At 39.9% G+C, this 27352-nt stretch overlaps 1 protein-coding gene across 7 annotated transcripts in view; it reads left to right on the plus strand.

Annotated features, from left to right (window-relative positions):
* The window catches only part of tnr (tenascin R (restrictin, janusin)), a 172454-nt gene that overhangs the window by 104916 nt on the left and 40186 nt on the right, over positions 1 to 27352 (plus strand). For 6 of the 7 annotated variants that reach the window (XM_067475086.1, XM_067475085.1, XM_067475089.1 and 3 more), the window contains 11 exons: positions 6394 to 6513; positions 6649 to 6792; positions 12986 to 13101; positions 16088 to 16238; positions 19964 to 20142; positions 20746 to 20836; positions 21645 to 21745; positions 23144 to 23246; positions 24053 to 24142; positions 26028 to 26161; positions 26290 to 26419. In XM_067475086.1, the coding sequence (XP_067331187.1) occupies positions 6394 to 6513; positions 6649 to 6792; positions 12986 to 13101; positions 16088 to 16238; positions 19964 to 20142; positions 20746 to 20836; positions 21645 to 21745; positions 23144 to 23246; positions 24053 to 24142; positions 26028 to 26161; positions 26290 to 26419 (1359 nt within the window). The remainder of the gene's footprint in view (positions 1 to 6393; positions 6514 to 6648; positions 6793 to 12985; positions 13102 to 16087; positions 16239 to 19963; positions 20143 to 20745; positions 20837 to 21644; positions 21746 to 23143; positions 23247 to 24052; positions 24143 to 26027; positions 26162 to 26289; positions 26420 to 27352) is intronic. The other variant, XM_067475088.1, reaches the window with a different exon arrangement.

Here is a 27352-nt window from a genome sequence, read left to right on the forward strand (position 1 = left end):
CAACCACTCTACCTCTTCTGCCACAGTCACCCCTTGCTTAATTTACGCAGTCAAAAAAAGGACACTCTGAAGTGAAAGTGTGCATGTGTTCATATAGTAACAATGTAATCCAAACAATATTTTTCCAGTACAGGTAATGTTATGAAAAAATAACCAATTAACTGCAGTCTAGATGGATTTCTACAACACATTTATGTGTTGTACTGTAATCTGAAAGTTTCGGTTTAGTCGTAAGTAAATTAACGAGAGGGATGGCTACACAAAGTAGCCTGAAGGTTAGTAATTCTTTTGAAGATGCACTGACCTCCATTATGAGCTGGTGTTTAACCATCACGACTTTACTTGAGTAGTTTCTGCTGCATCTGCCTGCAGAATGAGTTTACTGATTAAATCTAATGAGACTTAAGCACTTCAGGCGAGATACTTAAATAACCTTCAGCAAGATGCCCTTTTGAAACAAACACTAGTATATGCGGATAAGTGCCTGAGAAATGACTTCACAAATGACCAGAAATCAAGAAGACAAAAACCCAAAGCATCATTAGTGTACAGTACTTTGTAGCATCTTATACATCGTGTAGATAAATAACAAGAATTTAGTTGTTATATGCTGTTTTGAACTGTGGCTAAAGGCCCCATCTCTTCACATTTCTGATAATTTGTTCTTTATTTTCTACCAGGGCAGAAATGTTAGGTAAGAAGCTATTTAGAATATGAACCTTAGATATATTAAGCAGAAGATCACAATTAGCATAAAAGAACTTTCTTTATACTTGGCAACAGAAAAGTGCTGATAGGATGTCCTCACCTCCCCTTGGTGAACATTTCATTTATTTATTCCAACGCTCTGATAAAGAGTCTGTAGTCCAGAGGGTCTCTACAAAAGTTGGGAATATTTTGAGGAGACCAGAAATTCGGTAATATCGTTGCCAACTTTCCGAACCTGGAAGATAGCTAAGACCACTTGCTTGGTAAACACACTGGTATGTTTCTGCCTTTGCCTTCCTACTGGACTTAGCGCCGAAATACCTTTTATTAGGCTCATCATTTGCTTCTTCACACTGTATAGCAGCATTGGTAACAGCAGTAACAGGTACGTTATCCCGTGGATTTGTAATCTGTATCTGACTTGATTTGAAATTGTCCTCGCTGGTCTTTGAGCCACCTGACACCACAGAGTTTTCATATTTCTGTTGAGCATTAGGTAAAGTTCAGCATTACTAGCAGCCAGAGCAGAAAGCTTAACTTCTTGTTCCTTCTGAGCATGTTTTTGTCTTAATGCCTCCACATTGGCTAATAAAGCTGCCCTTTTTAGTTCACCCTTAAGGTGTACTGATGAAGCTGAAGATGCTACAGTCCTCAGAACTTGTGTTGGATTTCCTGGATCTCATAGAGGATCCCACTGGCACAGTCTTCAGGACTCACATTCTCACTTGCCTTATTTGCTTCTTTTATGCACTGATATGCCAAAGAGCAACATCGCCACAAAATGTTTTGAATAGATTTGCCCTTGGCTCAAACCAGCATTGCTGATCACTATTAATTTCCTCTTTGGATTTAAACTTGTGAAGTACTTCTTCAACTGAGATATTGAAAACAGTTTGGTTTCCACCAGCTCCACACAACAATCATCCTCCATTAAACAAAGTATCTTGTTCTTTTTTCCGGCAGCTGGCCTAACTTGGCATTTCTTGCATTTATCCAGCTTTGCAAAGCATTTTCCAAGGCCTTAAGACTTGGCCTGTCGTTTTTCCACTATAGCTGGATCAATTTCTCCTTCCATTATTCACAGTTATGTTATGTTAATCCGTGTGTTACGTCTGTGTAGAGATGGTTTCTTACCAATGTAGAGGTGATCAGACTTGTATCTGATGGTCCAACAATTATCCACTTCAGAGCTCGCTGATGAACTCTAAATATTTATTGAATTCCACGTTTCTCAACTGAGCTGAACTTTTCATTTCTACCTTGCTCTCCCCACTACCTTGTGGTCCGTTCTGTCAACTCTAATAGCTGAACTTAAAACTCTAATAGCAGTATCTTGTAGCCCCAATAGCTGTACCTTGAAGCTCCTATAGCCGTGTCTGTTCTTGTTGACTCCAACATAAAGTGCATCGTAGTAATCGAATCTTGAGCTGACAAAGGCATGACTTTCCTTTTCAAAATCTTTGCGTGTCACGATCCTGGTTCTTGGTCTACAATTTTCTTTAATTTTACTTCCTGCCCCTGTCTTTATTACGGTTTTGGTGGAGGGTGGACCCAAGTGAGGAGACTGTGCAAGGGATGAATCTAACAAAAGCTTAAATTGACAAACAAATGACAAAAACAGAGATCGCTCTAAACAGGAGGGTACACAGAAAACAGGCCCATGGCAGGTAACAGATTAACGCAAACACAGTCCACTTGTCTGAACACTAGGGCAGTAAATTTAAGAAAAGAAACGGAAAAACAAACTAATGTTAACTACGGGAGTAAAATATAGTAAACCAAAATAAATACTACAAAGACTCAGGACTAAAATAAGACTGGGGGTGAAACATAAACTTAACTGAAAACACGGGGAAAAAATTAAGGAAAACTAACAAACAGACCAAACAAAATAAGTTTCGGGAAAGACAACAAAATGCTAAACTAAAACGAACACACGTACTGCAAGAAGAAGGATAAACTAAGTAACAATGTCAAGGAAGCACCGGAACTAACACAGAAACTAAGGGGAGGCAGACCCGAACAAACTGAACATCAAACGCTGGCAGAACAAAACACACTTAAACACAAAACCAGGGTCAAACAAGCGGAGGCAACGAAAAACTAGACTAAACAGTGAAATGAACAAAAAGGCAAACCTCAGACCAAAGTTGCAGATACACAGAGTCCAGAAAACAGGAGTCAGGATTGTAACAATCAGACAAACCAAGAGGTCAGCGTGCAGGATGGGAGTTAAGAGACGATGATCTGGCAGGAAAGTGTGGGGAAGACTGGACTTAAATAGTGAATGTAACAGGTGCAAACAATGAGGGATAACGAATGTAACGATAACAGAACAGTATTAGAAATAGGAAGTGGGAGAAAAGGGGCTAAATAATAAAAGTCCAAAGCGAGGAAAGTCTTTTAATTTGTATTCCCTCAGTACCATTTCCTAGTTAACTTCTTTACCTTCTTGTTTCTCCCTCGTTAACCCCTGATTGTTTTCTCCCGTGCCTCTGTGTATTTATACCCAGCTCTCCCCACTATTCCCTGCCAGATAGTCTTTCCTTTCCTCCTCCCTGAACCGCGAACATTCCTATGGTCTGGCTATGCTTTTGGACATCGTTCTACCCGTTGTGTGTTCTCCCTTAGTGCTCAGCCTGATCCCCCTGTTTGGACTATCTCCCCTTACGTTTTGGTCTGAGGTTTGGTTTTCTGTTTGTTTCATTCTGTTTTAGTATTTGGGTTTAGTCTTTTGTTATACTCACTTGTTTGGTTTGTGTTTGGGTATTTATTTGTCCGCTTCCGTCAGTCTGCGTTTTTTTGCTTAGTTTGTTTTACCCTGTTTGATTCCCTTTAGTTACTTAATTAGTTCCCTTGCTTCCCCCACACAGTTATAATTTAGTTAATCTTTCCTTCCGAGTGTGTTTAAGTTCATTTTCTGTTTCACTTTCTTCAGTTACTACTACATGTTTTTCCTGCCCTCCTCATGGAGTGATTTTTAGTTGTTTGACTTTTTGTTAATAAATATCCCTCATTTACCGTAAAACCTCTACTCGCAGTCTCCTTTTTTGGGTCCTAATTATAAAATTAAATACACTCTCAGTGTGACATTGAGATAAAAATGGCTTAACTTTTGCCAGGAGGCGAAGCTGAAAAAAGCTCGCTCTTACAACAGAAGAAGTCTCTATATCAAATCTGAGGTCACAGTGAAAATTGACCCCCAGATTCTTTACTGATGTTTTAAGATAAGTGGCTAGACTACTAAGATCAAGGTTTAAGCCACTATCCGTAACAGATGAGCAAACCATTATACACTGTCTTCCTCTCATTCGAGTTAAGGACGTTTTGAGACAGCCAAAGCTTTACATCATCAAAACAGTGAAACAGGAACTGTAGTGCATTATCGTTATTTGGCTTAACTGACAAATAGATCTGCAAATCATCTGCATAACCGTTGAAGGAGAGATTGTGCTTGCGGATGATTGACCCCAGTGGGAGCATATACAGTGATAGAAGGACAGGGCCAAGAATAGAACCCTGCAGCACCCCACAGGAATGAGAAGTACAGGAAGAATATGTTTCTCCTATCATTACAGAAAACGTCCTATTGGTTAAATAAGACTGGAACCACCTAAGAACATTGCCCTGGATATCTACACACTGAGCAAGGTGACAGATGAGGACTGCATGAGATGAGGTCCACAGTATCAAAGGCAGCCGTAAGATCCAGAAGTGGCAACACAGCAGGGCTCCCACATCAACAGATAAAAGAATATCATTATGAAGCCATAACAAAGCTGACTCACTACGATGTCTACATCAAAAGCCAGATTGGAATGTTATTTACCAGAAAAGACTGCAATTGATTGAAAAAAACAACCTTTTCAACTTTTTGTCTGTTGTTAATGACCGTTCACATAGCGACAACAAAGAAGGATGATGTAACAAGTCTTTTTTGTAGATTGACTGTAAGTTACAGATCTCAGGTCCACTGTTGTTGAAATCTTCAGAGGAGCCCTTTCTAAAGAGCCTATTTAAGATACTGCTCTTCACTTTCTGTTGGAGTTAATGTCTTTACTCTCAAGCTGCTCATCTGTTCAGCTTCATGCATGACCTCATTCAATCAGTGCTCTCCCATCCCATGGATTATTGCTCCTTCTTTTGTTTTTTTTTATTTCCGTTACACATGCAATGAAGCTCAGTCCAGCTGATGGAATAAATCTAGTTGAGTGAATGCAGCAGGAGTTGTCTCCAACTCAGGCTCAGCTTTTGAAAATGAGCGAGCCGCTGTACAGCATGCGACCATCTGTCGAGTGAGTGAAAAAGTAGCTGAAAGAGCTACTGAAGTATCCAAAGGCTCCCTGAAGAGGCCTCAGTGCTGTGCTGTGGAGTCCTGTATAACAGGGTGAGGAGATGAGGGGGCGAGATGTTGTTTATGACACCATCACACTCTATGCTCCTTTACTCCTTTGGGTTGTCTCCCGGTTTCTGTTTCTATCTCATTTGATATTCTTTCTAGATTTTCTGTTTACTCCTCTGAAGTTGTCTTTTTTTCCTGTTCCATTCTATCCTCAGTGGATTTGTCTCCTATCTACTACTAAAACTGGACCTTCTGTCTTGTCTTGCATCCTTTACCTGTCGCCCCTTCTCCTTTCATTGTCTCTTTTGAGCAGAGGGAGCAGTAAACACTCTTGTTTATGCCTCCAAATTTACATTCAGGACCACCTCTCAGGTTTTATGGCTTGACAATCTCCACTTCAGCCTGAATGAATGACAGTGCTTCTCCCTGTAATGTTAAACCTCAGCCTCTTGTTGCCACAAGCTCTGGCTTCTTTTACTGGCTGGAATGCAATCTGCTTGACTCAGATATGTGCTCAGTGAGCCGCCTGAATTCTTTTTCTTTTTAAAAATTATACTAATACAACTTGACACTATCTAAAATTGAACAGGCACAGGATTTGGACTTGGTTTGGAATTTTGATTTAAACTCAAACTTCATAAATGCAGAGGAGTAGTGCAAATATTTAAGAAACCATACATTAATTAGTGTTACTTTAATCATTTGCATTATTGCTGGTCATTACCTAAAGCATGAAATCATAATTATGCATTTGCATTATTTATCAAATTGGCTAATTTACGGAATTAAAATTTTGTGTCAATACACTTTGTTGACCATTACACTTATTCACATTCATAAGTCTTAACACATGTAACCCAATCTTGGGAACATTTCTTGGTGAAGATATACATGCACAGTATAGTTCAGTCATTGATCAGTTGGCAGAAAACGTGCAGTCTACTGTACAAGGAAATCTGATTGGACAGACTCTGCCTAACCTATGTTGGACCCCATCAAAGCATTGTGTTTCCAACTGAGAGTTAGCACTTTGCTTGCTCTGTACCTTAAGTATTAATTGCTTTCGATAAAAGCATCTGCTAAATTACTAAATGCAAATTTAAATATCCACTATAATAGAGTTGTTGAAATTATGAATTATGTGTGGAGAACCTTTGAATACAAATTAAAACAAGTACATTTTCTATTTTTTACCCGAGGTATGGTAGCGTTGAATACAGTAATAGGCACACGCAAAACACTGGCAAGTTACTACAGACACGATGTAGAGCTTAATGTGAAATTGAAAATGAAAAGAGCAAATGCTTATACCCATTTTGTTTGTTTTTGTTGTGTTTCAACAGTGGCACCCATCATGAACTTGGTTGTGCAAGGGATAACGGATCGCACTATTGACCTAGAGTGGGCCGGCTCAGCTGTGCTGACAGATTTCTTGGTGACCTACACACCCAGCAGCCCCGGAGGTAAGTGCTGGCCTTTCAAAGCAAGAAGGGCTGTAATTTAACTTTCAGTTCCTTCAAAATGTCTTGAAAGCACTCAGTTTTTCTCTTTCTAACTGCATCCATGTATCTTTGTTGTTGCACCTGTCTTTCTCTCAGGTGTACAGCTAGAGATGAGAATTCCAGGAAATACCACTACCTGCAGGATCTCAGGCTTGGAGACAGGCATGGAATACAACATCAATGTGTTTGCTGTCATTAACAACAGCATCAGCGTCCCTGACAGCATTACTGTTTGGACATGTAAGTGCAGCCCTGTGGGGAGTTCTGACAGCGTGTTTCGTCTATGATGAACAAAATATCGATTTAATATCTCTGTTTACTTCTGTATGTCTGTCTCATAAAGCGCATGCATTTACACGTTATTCATGTGTATGGACACAGTCTCAGTCTCTCACTTTTTGCTGAATTCTCCCAAAACTTGACATTTCAAATAGAGAGAACACGCTAATGTTCTGTGCCAATTGGTTGAGATTCCTACCTATAACACTAGCTTGGTGTCACTTACACCCCCCACACACACTTATACAACACAAACAAACACACACACACACACACTTTTTGAACGTGTATCTCGTGGCTAATGTTAATGCTGGCCCATCGGACCCTGACAGAGAAACAGGGTTGGCTCCATATCAGCCAGCTACATACAAGCGTACTACTTTTAGTGGAATGCTGGCTGGTCAAATTATCCTCCATTTTACAGATAAGTGAATTTAATTTTAGTGATAGCAGATTTCTGGAGCAGTATAGTCAATTAAAAAAATGTAATCTTGATGCAAATATTTTGGCTTATCTATATTAAACTTAATAAGAGTATTTGATTATGTGGGCAGATTTACAGGTACGCAGCTGATATTTGATTAAGTTAATTTGTCGATTGAACCCTAAGCTATTAGTCTTAAAGCAAGAATATATTCTATGTTCTTTATATATACCTATGATCAGAACTGTCAAGACTTTAAAGTCCATAGAGAGCAGTTATTCAGGAGACAAATTAGAAATTACATCATTGAATCCTCTCTAAATTCACTACAGTAATAGCGGCGTGTAAAATTATGTTTGAATCAGTTGGTTCTGGCCATTGGCTGTCTGTATATAATTAATCATTGTAAATCTGAGGAAAAAGGCTTTTCAGAGTGATTCATAAAGTATGTTTTCCTTTTATAAATATATTTAAACAAAAGGAACCTTTAACAAGGCAAAAATTATCTAGAGTTAATAATTGCACTGCAAAAGGTTAGAACATTAATAATAATAACCTTTATTGTCATTGTACAGTTGTACAACAAAATTATCAACATTATTATAAGGATTATTTTGGACCCAGGAAGATGCAGGACAGCGAATTAGTAGGAGGGCAAATCTGAGTTTAAAAACTTGAAATGTGAAGTGAATTCGGGGAGCTCTGGGGAGCCGCAGTCTTACCGCCACAGAGTTGACCACCTTAGCAATGGGAAATGGACCGATGAACCCGGGGGGCCAGGTTTCTGCTCTCGACACGGAGGGGAATGTCTACCATGGAAAGCCATACTAGCTGTCTCTCTTGGTACTGGGGGGCATCTATCAGCAGATCACTTTTATGAGTCCGAGGTCCTGATCAGAGCAGCTTGCTCCATCCTCCATGCCAGCTGACAGCGGCGCATGGAACCCTGTGCCGAAGGGACAGATGATTCTTCTCTCTCACAGAAATCAAATAGTGGAGGTTGATAACCATCCTAAAGAGGGTTCATCCCCGTGGAGGACGATGAAACGGTGTTGTGGGCGTACTCGACCGAAATCACATTCTAAGACCAGGACGACGGATCCAGGAGCAGAGTAGCCAGAGCCCAGTCTCCAGATCCTGATTTAGCGTCTAGGTCTGACCATACGATTGAGGGTGGAAACCTGAGGAGAGACTAACAGAGACACTGAGCAGCCTAAAAATCTCTCTTCAAACTTTGCATAAAATTTGGGGGCGCTGATCTGAGACAACGTTGCAAGGGAGCCCGTGGCTCTTGAAAAAACTAATTGTGTTCAGTCTCAAAGAGGCAGAAGATGAGGGTGAGGAGATGAGATTTTTTTTTTTTCACATATGTCTCCCAACACATCGTTGACCAAATTCTGGAATACAGGAGTTGCATTAGTTGTGACCAGTAGTGAACACGGTAGCACACTGCAGAAGTTCAAACACTAAAATTTGTGAAGAGGGTAACTGTTGCGAATAGTTATTTGATTTAACCTGTGATACTCGATGCATTTTTGGATGTAATTCTATATGGCTTTACGTTCATGACCGTACAGAGAATATAGTCTGCCATGCGGCGACATGGTGCCGGGTAAAAGATCTATGGGACAATCATAAGGACAGTGAGGAGGAGGACATGTGGCTTTGTCTTTGCTAAAAGCTGATTTGAGGTTGTAATACATTTTGGGCATATTAGGGTGGTTGGATACCTTCGAACGTGAGAGCTGGAGAGTATAACTCTAGGGCGTCTCTCTCTCATCGTGTGGTCTACAGGAGTGAACACATCAATCAGTGTTTAGTGAGTCAGGAAATTCCTGATAGGTGAGCTCATCTTTTAGAGATTCTGACAACTCCTGATTAAAAACCTTTCCACTAGCCCGGGTTCGTTCCAAGGGCAGTCTACCACTATGGTTCTGAACTCAACAGCATATTCAGCCAAGGTCCCATTACCCTGTGTAAGGCAGGAGAAGTGGCGAGATGCTCCTCTTCAGATTTTAATGGGGCCTAAAACTCTGAGAAACCCTTCAGAAAATGGTTCAAACAAGGAAGTAGACCTGAAGCCTCTCTCCCACTCAGCCGTCCCCAAACTCCAGTCCACCCCGAGAGTAATGACACTGCATAGGGAAAAACCGAGTCACTTTTTGAATTGCAATCTAAATCTAGGTAAAAAGGTCCTGCAAGTCTTGGGATACCCAGAATATAGCTCAGGGGGAGCAATGCATGCTTCCCAAGATGGAGGGGCAGACACTGTAGCTAAGGGAGGCGGAGGAGGAGGAGGGGTAGAAGGAGCTGATAACACCCGAGTGAGCAATTGGGAGATGTGTTGAGATCAGCCTGAATCTTGGTGTCATACTGGGAAAGGCCACCCCCTATCCAGTTCTTTGTGCCTGCTGGGGCCATGGTGGCCAGATTGTACTTTTTTTTTTTTGTACTTTTGGCTTATCCTGCAAGTTCAGGGTCACCACAGCGGATCATTAGTTGATTTGGTACAGTTTTTATGCCAGATGCCCTTCCTGATGCAACCCTCCCCAATTTATACCGGGCTTGGGACAGGCGTTGCACAATTGAGGATGGGAATGGGCTGCTGGGGGTTCAGTGTTTTGCCAAGTGGTTGGAAGAGTTGGGTGCGAACCTCCTAGGCGCCCACGCTACCAACTGAGCTACTGCCACCCTGGTTGCCAATCGTACTATTAGTATTAATATTAGAATTATTTTGGACCCAGGAAAACACAGGGCAGCAAAAGGAGAGGGCAGGCAAAACAGAGTTTATTGAATATAAAAGATATGATGGAACAGGCAGGGGAGAGCAAAGTGGTGTGCACTGCGAAGGTGACCGGGGAAGCAACTAGCGGTATGGAGATCAATGGGAGAAGGTGAATAACAGCTCAAATTAGTCAGTGGAGATCTCTCTGGAGTGGATGGGGAAAACGAGGAGAACAAAAGGCGGCTGAAAATATCAGGGAAACAACACAGGCAACACAAAGTGACAACTAAAATATAAAGTAGCAACAAAACACAAAGTAGCAACTAAAAGTGTCCAGAGATAAACCTTGGAGGAAATAGAACAGTCTTCGGTCTTGCACAAAAATCCCTTACAAAGGAAAAGTCGAAACGCTCATAAAATCCACGGAGTAAAGTTCAGTTAAGAATCACTTGCTACAAAAACTTGCAGGCAGGCAGAGCAGGAGTTTTTCAGGAAAAACTCGGGTCCAGTGGCCAGACGAAAAAGTCAACAGACAAGCGTAGAAAACAGGTAAAGCAAACGAACAGAAGATAAAACTCAGAACTCATGGAGAAGCCGGTATCTAGACTCACAGAAAGCAGGAAGATGATCTGAAGGAGAGAAGCAGGTAACCAGGGCATATAAAGGGGAGGCAACAGGTGAGGTGAGTTGATGCTGATTAGGCAGCACAGCAGGGAGGGAGAGACAGAGGGAAATCAGAGCAGAGAGGAGAGATAGTGATGATACAGCAGAGGTTGGCAATGTCTTCCAGGGAAAGCAGGGGACAGCCAATGATTTTCTGTGCTGTTTTTATCTCTCTGCAGGGCTTTCCCATCTCCCACTGTACAGCTGGTGTACCACACTTTACTGCAGTACGCTATTACACTTTCTGTTGTGGAGGGATTGAAAGTCATCAGTAGTTTCACCTCCACGTGGCTTTTCTGCAGCAGTCTGAGGAAATGAAATCTTTGTTTAACCTTCTTCACTAATGCTGATGTGTTGATGGTTCGTGTTAGGTCATCAGCAATATTGATCCCGAAAAACTTTAAGGAGGAGACTCTCTTCACAAAATCACTGTTTATCTAAAGTGGGCCAATGTCCCCTCTCTGCCACTTAAAATCCATCACCATCTCTTTACTGAACGCCATGCAACAGGCTTCTGAATCTCCATCCTGTATGCGCTTTCGTCCCCTCTAGTGATGTGACCTAACACTGTAGTGTCGTCCGCAAATTAGACTATGATGTTTGAATTATGGTTGGAAACACATATGTCATATGTACACAAATCATTCAGGAAGGCGCTCAGCATGCAGTGCTTTGGGGAGCATGTGCTGAGTGTCAGGATGGAGGATATGTGGGCCCCCGTTTTCACTGTTTGTGGCTGGTCTGAACCAAAGTTCTTAATCCAGATGCAAGCGAGGGGTGGGAATTCCAGGTCAGTCAGCTTTTTGACTAAAACTGAACTAAAGTCAATAAAAAAGCATCCTGACATAGTTCCCCAGTAATTGTACGTGGCTCAAGAGGTTTAGTTTCTTTACCAGTGAGGCATCATTTGCTGCCTCCAACTTGTTGCCCTTGTAGTTTTTGAGGTGGTATCTCTTCTTTGCCCTGGCTACTCTGTCCTCTGCTGTGAAGGTGGAGTTGCGGGAGTGACCATACCTCTGTCGTCATCAGGGTCTCTTATGCTTCTAAAACCTGATTTGCTTGTCAACCGTGACATTATATAAAAGAACACAGTTTTAGTGTATTCGTGCAGCTCCAGGTGTTTAAAAACACACAACTCAGTTTTTTAAATAATCCTGCAGTTGGCATAATGCTTCAAAAGGGCAGGTCTTCACAGTCTTCACAGCTGGGTTAGTTCTCCTACTGAGGGGCTTATAACCTGGGACCATAAGCAGTACGATGTGGTCAGACATACCAAGGTGGGGGAGGGATATAGCTCTGTATTCCTGTGTCTTACTCCCTCTAGCAGGATACTTGACATATTACTCAAACTCTGGTAAGACAGTCTTATACAGGCCTGATTGAAATCCCCAGCTATAATGAAGGCTCCCTCGGGATGAGCCTGCTGTAATCTGCTTATGTGTTCACTGAGCCGAGAGAGAGCCGTGCTAGCATTAGCATCGGGTGGTATGTAAACGGCAATAACAAGCACTCGTGAAATCTCTCTCAGTAGATGGCAGGGCCTGCACATGATGGTCATTTGTTCCAGGTCAGAGGAGCAATGGGTGTAAACAACTCTGGTATTTATACACCAGTCCTGGTGGACATAGATTCAGATTCCTCCCCCTCTGGACTTACAAGAGCTGCTTGTTCTGGAGCGGCTAGTTAGCTGAATTGCCGCATCCAGGACGAGTGGGTGTAGCCATGTTTCTGTAATTATTGTGACACGGCAGTCTTCAGTATAATTGTTCACCATCATGTGTAGTTCTAAATCGTCTATTTTGTGGCGATAGATCTGGTGTTGGCCAGGAACATGCTTGTGCAGGTCTGTGGGGCTGCCTCTTTAGCCAAACTAATAGGCCTGCTCTGCAGCTCCGCCTTTGTCTCTGCTCCTTTTGCCTTCTGCCCCGGCTCCTAAATCCAATAACGTTCTAAGGGAACCTGGAGGTCTCACTATGGCCGGTTGTATATTGTGGGACCACTGGTAATTCCTTGTAATGTCTATTTGACAGTCAAGTCCAATATTCTGAAACTCCGATTTGGTGTATGTAGATTTAAACCCATCCACACATTTTCCATTCACACATGACTACACACACAATGGGAAAAACAATAGGAAGATAAAGATGAGATGAGATGCAGCGAAGATAAGAGCTCAGAGCCGCTGCATCCATGCGTGTTGCCATCTTGACGTTTCCATAAAGCAACAGAAAAGAAAAGAAATGTAAAAGTGCATGGTTCAATATCTCATACCTTAAGTTTGAGAGTGAGTAGTGATTAATGGGCTGTGTGGGTCATTGAAGAACAATATTATGTCTCTCCAGATCTCTCCAATCCAGATGGTTTAGTCTTCAGATCCATCTCAGAAACATCAGTGGAGGTCCACTGGCAACCCTTCTACTATTCTTTCGATGGATGGGAGATCAGCTTCATCCCCAAGGTAGAGTAAATCCATGTGACCACTCAGTGTGTGTTCACCAGCGGTGTAAAGCAAGACTGCTCGATAGGATGCCGAACGAGTGCTTTGTCCTTGTGTGGACAAAAAGCTACAGGAAAGTGAAAAGACAGAGAGATGAGAAAACAGAACAGTACTTTGCTTTCACTTTGCTTTTTGAACAAACTAAATATTCTTTTTTAAAATAGCTATTTTCAAATCTCAATAAAGTCAAAATTTAAATGAATCATTCAATGTCTATGTGGCAACGGGTAGAAAAAATAACGTGATGGATTTTGGTTTTCTTGGTGGTTTGTTAAAGCTCATGCCAAATACACAAGCAGATTGTCTTAAGCTTATTTGCTATTAGATGGATGAACCATTAAACCCATTTCCAGAATAACCCTTCATCAAACTCCTGCACGAACCACGATCAAAGCCAGAAAGCAAAAACCTCCTTCTGCTTCGAATTCCTGCTGTAAACGCTGGTACTGTCTGCACTCTAACTTTTTTGCCCTCTCACAGTAATTGGTTTTCTCCTTTAAGGTGTTCTCAGCGGGAGATATCCTTTGGTCCAGCCAGGCTCCAAGCCTCAAATCTGATTGTTCAGATGCATTTTTGTGTTTATTTCAAGCCCTATTACAGATAGAAAAATTCTGAATGAAGAAAAAAGCCTTCTAGTTTCAGTTGATTAATTTCTTCCCTTTTATCCAGTCTTCCTCTTTCTCTGAGCATCTTTTAACAACCTGACTCTGCCCTCTCTTTTTTTTTTTTCCCAATCAACCACCGCTTGGTTAAGATCTCTAACACTTTCTCCTCTTCCCCAGAAGGTACCTCGCACCCTATTCTTTCACCTTCATCTCTCTCGATCCCTTCTTTGTGTGTTCCTCCCCTTGCCGCCCCTTCCTTGCTCCAGCCACAGGGGAAATCATATTATGGGTTGGCAGTCCCACCCCATGGATTTAATCCAGCAATGGGACTGTGAATTTTGACAATCTCATAATGGAAGTAGGCATGAAAGCTTTGGTCTATATGAACAAACACAGAACACTACAACTACCTTGTAAAAAGGAAACAAAGAGATTGGCAGAGGGAGGGAGGGTGAGCTTCAAGACCTGTTAACATTGTTAGAAATGGCTACAGTATTGCAGATATCTGACCTTCAAATAAATAGATATGTATCTAAGTACCTTTACCTAAATACTGTACTTAAGGACAGCTTTGAAGTCTTTGTGAGTATTTCCATGTTACTGTTTTCTTTTACTCCGCCACAGTTTAGAGTGGAATATTTTTTCCAATACATGTATTTGGCAGCTTTAGTTAGTTTACAGATGGAGATTCTAGTATGTACAAAATATTATTAAACAATAAATTATGAAATGTTACGTGCCTTTCTGTGTGGAGACATGCATTTTATGTTTATTGGCGTCTATAATTAAATATTGTTTCTGTTCAATACTGCTTAGAAAACATTGCATGGTTTTCTTAGTGGAGTACTTGTAGATTTGTATGGCACTGTCCTATACTGCATCACTGAACATATTATATTTTGGCTTTTTGTAATAGATCAATAAAGTCTTTAAACCATGACTCAATCAGAACTACCGCTGGTATTGTGCAAGTATCAGAGTCATATAGTCATGAAAATAATTTTGAGTATTGATTTTTCTATTAAGAACTCCAGGGGTGTTTGTTGCTGTAGTTTTCTCAAATACACCGAAAGGTTTTGGCCCCCTCATTAATTTTAAATAGGGTGCCTAAAACTTTAGAACCCCCTCATTTTATAATGCACTACAGTACGACTCCACTAACCACTTTGACTTCAATAATAAACACATAGTAGAATAATCAACAGTTTCAACCTAAAACTGAGACATTATAGCCTTGTAAAAGTAGAATTCATGGCAGAAACACTGTGTTTGATTGCATTAGGTGGCCATAATGTATTTTTTACACTTAAAATCTATGTTCCCACCTTTAAGAATCCAGCCACATGGATCATTTATTGGGCTCAGAGGACTTAAACAACATAGGTTACCAACAGCACAATACACTGCTGTTCCTGAACATTTTATGTAAATACACATGGAGGATCTAAATGGTAAGAGAAGGCCGTGAATAGCAGCAAAGCTTCACATTAAATCTTTGTCTTTTACCACATCTGGTGCTTGTCTTGTTGCTGCTGGAACACTGGAATTTTCCCATCTTGGGATCAATATAGTCTTATCTCTTATCTTATAGCTACAACTTGACACTGACTTTCTGTCTTACCAGAACAATATATGACTGGGGTGGGATAAACTGTTACCTCCAATTAACTTTATTATTATTATTGAGATTGAACACTAGTTGTTATTGGAACATTACTGTTGTGTGCTACTGCCCGTCCTGCTAATTTACCTGAAGTGATTAAATGGATCACGTCTCTAATTACAGTTTTGATTTGGGAAAGCAGCAAGCTGTTACAGATTCTGTTTTAAAACAAACCTTCATAGTGCAGGCTTGGGGGATCTTGGAGCAGCAGTATGTGTAACATCTGTCTGTCGGCAGGAAATGCATGTGCAACACAGGCTCTCTGAGAACAGCTGGGAATAGCAGTGCTCCATATGGATGAGTGACAGGCCTTTGGAAATGTACATAGTGCTGCCTCTGCAGAACCTGGTCTGAAAAATATGCCTATGGTCTACATACTTAATTTTGTCCAGTGACATAGTTTGAGACTTGAATGTGCTAACCCATCCAAAAGATAAAAAAACAGTCAAAAGAAAAAGGCTCGGTGTACTATTCAGAAAAGTGTAGTAGGTAACTTAGCTGCATGAGTCGCAGTTCATATCATAGTGGTGAGGACAGTCTTTTATCTGCAAGATTATTTATTTCCACTGAGAGAAGTCTCTGCCTCATAGTAGCTGACATTTACTCAAAATATGCAAACAGTGTGCAACAGAGCTCCAGTTTGTTTTCATCTCATCGCTTCTGTCTCTGCTTTTCCCAGGATAACGATGGGGGGATGACGGCACAGCTGCCCAGCACCATCACTTCTTTTGTTCAGACTGGTCTGCGACCAGGGGAAGAGTATACTGTTAACCTGGTGGCGCTCAGAGACCAGGGTCGAAGTCAGCCAGTCACCGCTACTGTCACGACATGTATGTAATAATAAAAACAGCTCATTCGCACACATTAAAGATTAACATCTACATAAGAGTATGAAAACATTTTAAATTCACATTAGATATTTGTTTGTTTGTCTGTTTGACTCCTGCTTGTTTAAGAAGATTTATTTGAATTTTATATTTTACATATTCTTTTTTATTGGTTTTAATTAACAAACCAGTCCCTGGCATTTTAAACATTTACTGTACGTGTTTACCAAAAAGTTGATTATAAAGCTGCAAAAAACACATAGGCTTGACAATTTTAAGTTGCTTGTTTCTGTCAAAGCCTAAACATTGTTTAATTTACCCTGATTATTCAACAGAGACAAACACCATTGTGTTGGAAAAGTTGGCACCAGTAAATGTTTTACATATCTGCATGAGAAATTATAAATTGGTGAATATGTCTCGTGGTCATTAGTTTTCCATCACTTGATCGGTTAAATGCAGCAAAGTTTGTCCTGCACTCTAAAGATATGACACATACAAACACTGTGCACAGCTGGCTGAATACCCAGAGCATAAGCAGCAAGTGTCACCTTGACGTATTTGTCGGTCATTTATGTCCAAGACTCTAATGTCACCGAGCTTTTGCACCACCACTTGCCCGGCTGACACTACTTCGACAGCTGTAATAGATCCAATTCAAACCTCGTCCATTACAATTCAAACTGACACATGAAGTCAAAACACTATCAATTTCCTGTCAAGTCTTTGTTCATTTTGTGAGTGTAATTAAATATCGATTAATAATTCATGGCACTCTCTCATTTATTTTTCACGCGAGCCCCATGCAGGACACCTTATTTTATAGAAAAAAAAAAGAAAAAGACAAATTTGATGTTACTCAATTATTAATGGCCAAGATTTATTCTTCCTCTGAAACAGAGGGAACGCAATGAGGAGTTGGAGGAAAACCATGGGCAGAGGCCAGCTGATGGGAACTAGTTCTCTGTCGCTATCTTCCTCATGATGTTTTCTAGGACGACAGCCAAGGGGCCAAATTTTAATACATCAAGGATTAGGGTGGACCTGCAGTATGTCAGACCTAACTCTGCTACTTACTTAGATCTCAAAAGCTATAACAAAGACTTTAAAGTAGAGCGGTGGCTCTGTATTGTTCCGTCTGTGAAATATGTCATTCACATAAGTTTTCCCTGGGGTCAGCAACAAAGAATAATTATGCTATCACAGAACAATATGGTGCTTTCAGTTTAAATTAAGGGTTGTGTTGTGTGCTGTTCTGCTTGGGTCTGGAGCATTACACAATGGTTTGTCTCCTTTTTAGAGTTTATTCTTTATTGTGGAATTCTTTAAATTGATTGTCATGAATGAAGCATAAATTTCAATTAAGTTGTACTGTAGCTTTGAGGCCTGAAATGGGGTGATGTGAGAATCCGAAGCACCTGCATTTTCCCAGACACTAAAGCAACAGTGTTAATTTTCTCTGTGAAAGCAATGATGATAAATACTCATTGACTGCGTATTTTGTAAAACAAAACGAGACTAAAGTTTAAAAGAAATGCATTGTGACAATGGGAACTATGACAAAACGTATGTGTCAACAAATTAAATGATAGTATGAACAGCAAAGAAATTGATGAATTGAGAGTTTTATGTAACTACCTGCTAAATCTTTGGAAATATAAAGTATAACTCCTGACTACTGTTCAAAGTGGATTTAGCTGCTTGACCTACTGCACTTCAATTAGAGAAATATCTCATGTTCTGTGTCAGTCATGGGAGATTCTTGGAAGGTATAGGTTTAGGGACTACATTTATATTTTATCCCCTTCTTCTTTTAATCTAACCCTACCCTCTACATCCTTTTCTCTCACACCAACTAACTTTATGTCTTCTCTCACAACGTCCATAAATCTCCTCTTTGGTCTTCCTCTAGACCTCCTGCCTGGCAGCTCCAACCTCAGCATCCTTTTACCGATATAATTACAGTCTCTCCTCTGGACATATCCAAACCACCTCAATCTGGCCTCTCTGACTTTTATCTCCAACTCCTGCTCCATTTCTCTTCCTATCTGACCCATGGTAGAACAACTTGAACCCTGCTCCTAAGCTTCTAGCCTTGCTACCTTTTCACCTGGTCTCCTGGACACACATTGTATCAACTTTCTTTCACTGCATCATGTCAACCAACTCTATAGCCTTTCTTGTCATAGTCCCAACGATCAAAGTCCCAACTTTCAGTCCTACACTCTTGGCTTTCCTCTTCTTTCTCTGGCTACGAACACGCCTTCCTTATCTCTTTCTCCATCCACTGTAGCCTGATTTCCACCGGTACTCTGTAGGTCAACAGCACCGGTGGCGGTCGTTGTTACTCGGGCCACATCTGGGCTGGTATGGAACTCAGACTCGGTGTGGAAGTCATGATTTGCAGGTTTAATTTAGCATGTGTTTTATGTCAGATGCCCTTCCTGACACAACCCTCTGCATTTATCCAGACTGGCACAAGAAGACACTGGCTTGTGCCCCCTTGTGGTTGCATTAAATTTGTGTTTTATCCACTAATTACATAACCTGACTGCTATTAAATGCAGGCAAGCTCTGACATTTTGAAAACATAAGATTATTTAACGATGAGCACTCTGGATGTAATCCAATATTCACAGTATTCTTTCAAAGGGAATGAGTATAGGATTCATCTCAGCTGTGAATGATGCAAATCTTTAAAATAGCTTAGAAGATATTAATATTTTAAAAAGCAGAATATGACATTGGGATGTCACAGAAAGAAAACTAACAAAACCAAACGGCTATAATTTTACTAAAATGTATAGATTTTTGTTAAAAGACTAAACTTTTCACAACTGTGAAAATAACCATGTAAAGCAACAGATGGAAAGAAGTAATTGATTGGTTAATGAAATAGTGTGCTAATCACATTCTGTGACACCTCATTACCTTGACTGAAATGTTTTGTCATTGATATTCTAACAATAAGAGCACATAGAAAAATGTGAGACAAATTGATTTTTCTCATTACGCCTGATGTTTTTCAGCCTCTTCAAACCTAATAAATGTTGTTTTCCAGCAATCAGCATCGAGAGACTTTAATCATGGCTTATGTTTTACACCTTTCACAGATAAAGCATATTGTCCCAGCACGTGTCAGGTCTGATAAGTGTTACATGCTTCACTGTCAACAGCATTTTCTGATAGAAAATCCACATCTACAATGCTGCCACAAAGGCTTGAAGCAGCTAGCATTAACATAAACTTTCATCCTTTTATTTTCAGTTTTCCATTTTTGCTTCCCTGTGAAGTCTGACTGAAATGTTTCCAAATCCATAAAATGTTTGGTCTGATTAGGAATCATTTTTTACTTACTCTTTGATTTTGTTAAATGTAATTATAATTTGACTAAGATTTTGTATTACAGTAATATTTAATATTTAAAATGTTTAGCTTTTATTGTTGAAAAAAGTAAGAATTTAAAGACTTTTTTGCTTAATGTACGGGTGAAATATTTGATTAATCAACTAACAAAAGTATACAGGTGTTTTAAAATTCAGATATTGTTTAAAGTATTTTTTAAAAGTAAAATGTCATTTAATACAATGTTTTTTCCAAAATACAAAGGTTTTGTATTTAACCCCAAATCAATTGTTAAATTGGAAATAAAAATGTCAAACAGTACCATACCAGGTACAAAAGTAGTGTAACAATGATAACAATAAAGTCTACTTCTTTTTTCTCAGTGATCGATGGTCCCACTCAACTCATTGTGCGAGATGTGTCCGACACTGTGGCATTTGTGGAGTGGACACCACCAAGAGCAAAGATTGATCAGATTGTGCTGCGTTATGGTCTCTTGGGAGGAGAGGGGCCGCGGACAACTTTCCGCCTCCAGCCTACGCTCAGCCAATACTCCCTTCAGGTGTGTGTGTGTGTGTATGTTTGTTACCTAGATGGGGCCAGTGTTTTCCTAACTGATTTAGGACCTTCTGGTGAAATGATGACATCTTGCTAGTCCTAACAAGTTTGAAGCCCTGTTTGATGATAAAGGTGGTTTTGGGGTTAGGAGTTAGAAATAGGTTTAGGTTAGAGTTGGGATAAAGGTTTGGGTTCGGTATTTAGTTGTGATGGTTAGAGTAAGGGGTTAGGGAACGCATTATGTTAGTGAGAGTGCTAAACAAGGATTGAAATAGGAATATGTGTTTGTGTGTGTGTCCTAAGGTCACTTATCTGAATACACAGGCGCATTATGTGCAACCAGGGAACAGAACAGTCAGTTTTGACCAGTTAAACTTTTTATCTTTGTGTTGAGCGTTGCCTTGGGGTTATTACATTGTACTCACAAATATAGTATTAATAATACTTTGTGTGTGAGCTTATGCTTGTCATGCTTTTTAAATGATCTAATCTTTGCCTGCCTTCTGTGGCTGGAGATAAAAAAAAACAACAAAAAAAAACAAACAAAAAAATCCATGAAAAGAGATTAAACAGACTAAACTCTCTTTGTTTTTTTTCTGTGGCATAGGTTCTGCGTCCTGGCTCACGTTACGAGGTGTCTGTCAGTGGTGTGAGGGAAGGAAACGAGAGCGGATCCATTTCCACTGAATTTACTACCGGTGAGGTCTGAAAGCAAGCAGATGTAGTGATGGTGTGTGTGGTTCTTTGCTTGCCTCAGGGAATAGAAGAGTTGATGACATACGGCCTAATGACTACCAAACTGTTTATCTATATTGGTTGTGGTAGTGAACATCTGTTCCAGGTATTTTTTTCCTCTTATAAAGTCTGTGCAGGAGAAAATCCATTATTGGCGCAACATTATTCTGAATTTGTTTCTTTGTTTGAGTTCATACAATAATGGTAGTCCTAAGAGCTCAAAGCCATACGACGATTTACATAAATTACCACAAACGAATGAAGAAAATATCCCCAAACATCACAAGCTTGACAATGCACGCTCAGCATTTTGAACCAAACACGGGCTACAGTAACACTGACAGCTTCATGGCAGATAGCTATTACACATTAGGTCATTTTCCAACACCACTGACAGAAGTTGACACCACTTCATGGTTTCCCATGACAACAACATTGATGGCCCTGTTAACATTTCCCTTGCTGTCTGTGCAGTGTGTTAAACACTCAGAGCCACTGGAAACAACAGCATCAAAACAACTTTTAACTATCTATTTTAAGTACTATGCAGAAAAAAAATCTAAATATCTATCAATTTGTATGCTTCAATATAATAAACATGCAAACTAATATTAGTTGACATTGCGGTAAATGATATAATCCTGCATACTGACAAACTGGACTATTCACAGTTCCAGGGTAACTCTATCTGTGTCTGATGCTGTTTAAACTGCTAATGTTTGCTTGTTCACAATCCCTGAGAATTGGTCTCAGTGTCCCCAATATTGTCAGCTTTATCGTTTTTCTCAGAGATTGATGCTCCTAAGAACTTGCGGCTTGTGTCCAAGACCTCCACCACCCTGGAGCTTGAATGGGATAACAGTGAGGCTGAGGTAATTAGACATGGACCAAACTGTATTTGCATGTAATTTTCAGAAATCCAGAAAACATAAGATAAAAAACACAGCAGAATATAAACTAAGCTGAGCAAAATAAAAACAGTAACATATAATAAGCTGTTTACTTGATCTCTTAATGAATTACTAATAATAATTATTGTGTTTTAGAGATATACTTTTATTTTCTCTACATTTTTAACACATTTAGATGTTTTTTCACATAAGAACATTTGTATCACAAAAAAAGTTGTAATGATGTATTTTTATTGTCTCATATGGGTACTTTTACTTATAGTCAGGGCCATATATACTGTATTTGGACACTGAAACAATTTTCATCATTTTGCCTTTGCACGAAACGTAAGAAAACTTAGGGTTTGAAATTAAATAATGCTAAAATTTGGGGTGTACAAATAACAATTACTTGGTAAAGACAGTGGTCCACGGACCACAGGGTGAGTGGTTCGATCCCCGGTCCTGACTATATGTAGTGTCTTCGGGTAAGAAACTGACCCCCAACAGCCCATTCCCATCCCCAGCTGGTCCAAGCCCGGTAGAAATTGGGGAGGGTTGCGTCAGGAAGGGCATCCGGAGTAAAAACTGTGGCAAATCAACATGTGGACAATGATCAATAAATAAATCTCTAACATGGTTCACCTAATCAAACCTTAATATACTCTAGACAGACCTGACTGTAATTAGTGGATCTAAATACTTCTTCCAGTTCCAAGCTAAGCTTTTCAAAACAAAATGTTTTGGTGGAAAACTACTTTTTTTAAATTTGTCTTTTATCTTTTATTCTTTGCCAATTTTAACTGTACTGAGCTCTATTATTTTTTGCACACTACACGTCATTAATCCCATGACCCCCTCCACATTTCCTTGATCACCCTTGTACACCGTGCCCTAAAGGAGGTGTTTCTTCCCACGTTGTACCCCATAAACTCTCTTACCCTTATTTTCTTGAGCACTTTATGATTACAAACAGGCGGGTTTGCATTTCGTCAGCTTGGCAAATGCCGAGAACGGCAGTGAAACAAATACTTTACTGAATGCAAGTGACCACTGAACATTTTACTCTGAATTAAAATGTAATAAATCAAGTTGTTTCACTCAGTAGCAGCAGTGATAATTCCTGGGCTCGCTAACTACACACTCAAACTTATGAAGCCAGTCTGTCTTGTTGCCTCTTAGTGCTGCAAATTTATTCATCCTCATGATTTTGCAGAGTGTTGACAGAGAGCCAAACATCATACAGGGCCGATGCAAAATAGTGTTTTTCTCTGAACCATCAGCCATGCAGAGTTTAATCCGAAGCTGTTTTGAAACTACTTACTTGCAAATATTACCTTCAGTTTGGTTTTGTTAATGTTTCAATGTGTTTGAATGTAGGTGGATGGATACCAGGTGGTGTACAGCACTTTAGCAGGAGATCAGTATGATAAAGTCATTGTACCACGAAATGAAGGAGCCACCACTAAGACCACTCTCACAGGTAAGTGAGGAGGAGGGAAGTGTTGTTTTTCTTTCATTGAGTTTGCTGCTTAGTCAGTTCTCTGTGAATTATTTATCATCAACATCTGTAGGCCATTTTTGCTCAGTGTAGTTTTTTGTCCTGATGCTTTCAGTATTATCCGAGTGTATCTGCAGTAACATGTACTCAAGAAGTGCCTGTGTGTTTTACATGACAGGATTATCTCCAGAGCTAACACTTGGCTGACAGGCTACTGATTGTATCTGTACAAATCCTTGTTGTCCTGCGGGCATATTGAAAGGCTGTCAGAAAGCAGAGGTCAGCTGGGATGTTTTTTGTGAAAGGCCATAGTGCTGCAAAGGGCACGGCCAGCATAAGAATAGAAGCGAAAGGTCCGTCTATTATTCTGTTTGGCCACTGCAATCAATGATCTCTCTACTCCTATTCCTTCTGTGTCACTCTCATTTTGCAATTCTCTCTTCTCTCTCTCCACTAATGATCTCTATCATGCCGGCTCATTTCTCATTGCTTTATCTCTGTTTCTGTAGCTTTAGAAAGTCACTATGGTCGTACTGAAGTGATTTAAAACTGATCAGTTATGCAGCTGACAAAAAAAGAAGTCTTATTCAGAAATCACACAGTATGTAAAATTGAATGTAAATTTCGACCAAATCGGCAGTGTAGCAATAATTGGGCTGTTACAAAGTCCATCTAATTGACATGCACTTTAAGTTGAGGGGAGAGTGTGGAACAAGTCTGTGTGATGTTTCCTCTTGTTACATTGTGTGTTAAATTAGTGACTGGTTTTCTCTTTGGCTGTGCCTCAGACCTGCTGCCAGGCACCGAGTATGGCATTGGCATCTCTGCCATAAAAGGCAGTAACCAGAGTACCCCAGGAACAATGAACGCCAGGACTGGTGAGTGAATTATTGCTTATAACAGACTCTAAAAAGCCATTGATCCATTCAGACATGTAAGGCTCACAGCAGTGTTAGACTGAAAATCTCAGCACACAGCACATTTGTTATTATACACAGAGTTCACAGTTTGTGCTGTGGGCATTGGTCCTGTTGCAACCATTAAAAGCCATTTTAGGGACATTAAGCATATCAGATTTTGGCAAGAATTGTGCTGTTGAAGGGAGGTGTGTGGCTGTTTTATATTACCGGCTTGGGTCAAAGTTCCCATTACAGCTTTTTAAATCCATAAAAATGCAAACCACTTTGCTAATGGCCCTCATTTTACTTCAGTACTTGATCAGCTATTTGAATTTTTATTGTGTTTTGAGTTTTTACCTGAACGTAAAAACAGACCCCGCTTAACCCTCTGTTTGAAATGTTAGGGACTGAATGTACTTCACCAATCTGTCCCATCACATTGAGTGTTGAGCACATCTTTCCCCCAATTGTTGTTTTTTTAATGGCTGAAGGGATTTTGCACTTAGCAATATTATGCCTCTATTTACCTTACGAACACGCTCTTTCCATACCCCCTATTTTGCGCACTCTCTTTGAACTTTGAAAATGCACTACATCCATCACATCTTTCTCAAATAGCTTTAAATAATATGACACCTCCTGTCTGCTGGGCACACAGCTGTGCACGTTACTATACTGTGTGAGTTGCTAAAAGCTTGAAAGCATCATTTTCATTAGCAGTGGCTTTACTTGAAGTTCTTTCTGTCTTTCCTGAAAAAACAAAACAAAAAAATGTGACAAGAAGCTGCAAAACATGGATTGTTCAAGCAAGCAGTGCAGTCGAATAATAACTGAGAATTAAACATTCATGATCCAGTGGGCATTTGGGTCAGTGCTGCATGAAAGAAAATGAACATAACAAATACACAATGTGGGGTCATTTGTTTAATACAAAGGCACCTTTTGAAGTGAAGTTAGTGAACTACTAATAACTACTAATTTGTACATTTTACCCAGTGATGATCAGTGTTGCACCAGTGGTGGAACACAAATTATGAATGAATTATAAATATTATGATCACAATCAAAAAAATGCCTTTATTGCAATATTGAAATAGATCACTGAAATTAAACCTAATAAAATGTGAATCAGTGCCTCCATTAGTCCTCATCAACTCCATTTACATAAAGTAACAGGATATGGTACAGTATGAACCAACTGCGCCTGCCTGTTTTTAGGCAGTTGAAGGGGAATTGCACACTGGTGTGTGGGTACATGACATGAATGTTTTGTTTACAGTAGAAAAGGCAGAAGACAGTACTGCACCCCCACAGTGGATTAGAAAAATCTGAATAGTCTGCCTTTATTTAAAGTTTTACTGCATTGTGCAATACTAGTATTTCATATTTTCCTTTGTGTAGCACGAAGCAATGTAAAACATAGAAAAATAAGATAATAAACGGAAAACTACAACATAACATGAACTTATAACTGGCATTTAACAACTGCATGTCGATTAGGCTTAAGGCGTGGATTTTTGGGTTCTTCATAAAGTAATGTTTTTGAGGTAGCTCAACCAGAAGAGGGCATACAAATAAATTGCTTAAATTAATACAGAGTACTTAAATGTGATCAAATGTAAGATTTGACTCTTAAGCCTCTGACATGTGCACCAGAGGAAAAACAACCTATAAAGGTGTAATTGTTAACATTCTATGCAATGTTGCACACCTGTGACATTTGGCCCTGAAACGCCATCTAACACCATTAGCTGTCATCAGTAAGTCACCCTGTTGGTGGACAACAACTCAGATGAACTCTGCAGCATAACAGTTAATAGGCTCATGCGCTTGTCTTAGTACAATCATGTTTTCCTGCTGTTAGAGTTGGATGTGCCCCTGGATCTGACTGTGACAGCCTCTACAGACAACACCATCACTCTGGTATGGGGCGTGGTTCAGGGCCCCATCGACCACTACAAGGTCACCTACACATCATCCTCTGGCGTCACTACTGAGGTAAAGAGTTGGACAGATTAACACTGAACAAGTAATATCTAAAAATAGCAAGCAAACAAGGCAGTGACCTTTGACTGTTACGTAGTTTAGAGAATGCCATTAAGTTTGCATGCTGCTTCTTGTTCCAGCTGACAGTACCTAATAATCTAACCACCACCACTCTGACGGATCTCGAGCCCGGGACGGAGTACACCATCACTGTAGCAGCAAGGAGGGGAAGACAGCAGAGCACCGCAGCTACTATAGACGCCTTCACAGGTAGAGGGAATAGTCAGAGTAATAGATACTCAAAGATGTAAATGATGTAAGAAACATCAAGATATTTAAGAGATGCTGTACATAAGGAGGAATTTATGATCAGATAGAAGAGGGGATGAAATTTCATCCTTTTTTTGATTTACAAATAGTATTCTCTGTTCTTTCTTTGCAACAGTTGATATAAATGAGTATCAAGATTGCAGCAAAACCTCAGTTTACTCCAATTCATTATCAGATAGAGCTGCAATAAATTCACTACTTAGTGTTTTTTCCAGCTCAAATACAGACTTGAAAGATTTGCCTGTTGCGGCTGTTTTAACAACACTGGTGTGTAATGAAGCTTATTGGTGAATATAATGAACAAAAGTGTGACAGCAGGTAAGACGAGTCACGCTTAAAGAAAATGGAGGATCTTGAAAGTATTGAAGAAGCAATTAAAGGAGGTAAATTAGTCAAGTCGGCTAATGAGCTCGTTACAAGTGTTCCCTAATTGCACCTCTGTTTTGCATCTAAATGCATTTGTGGTTGTGTCTTCTTATTTCATTTCAACACCTCATTTTCTCAGTTTTGCTGTTACGCTCACTTTTGCCTGCTTGCACGTCTCAGTGTTTTCTTTTTCTCTGAGACTTTCAATCACAAGTTAGTTTTCTTTTTTTGCCAGACTTATGTCTTTCCATCCAACTACATGTCAGATTGCCTGTCAATCTGCTCAGCTCTGTTGGTTCTTTGTTATTTTTACAGAAAGCTTGATGTGATTTTTTCTTCCTACAAAAGATGGTGTCAAAAATGATGGGCATATGCTTACCTGCTGTCAGAGTTGTCATTCTTTCCTTCACGGCTCTCATCATCATCATTATCATTGTCGTTATCATCATCATCAACTCTTTTCTTAATCACTGTGACCATCATGGCAGTTGTCACCATCACTGTCAG

This window comes from Channa argus, chromosome 14 (assembly GCF_033026475.1).
Source record: "Channa argus isolate prfri chromosome 14, Channa argus male v1.0, whole genome shotgun sequence".
NCBI lineage: Eukaryota > Metazoa > Chordata > Actinopteri > Anabantiformes > Channidae > Channa > Channa argus.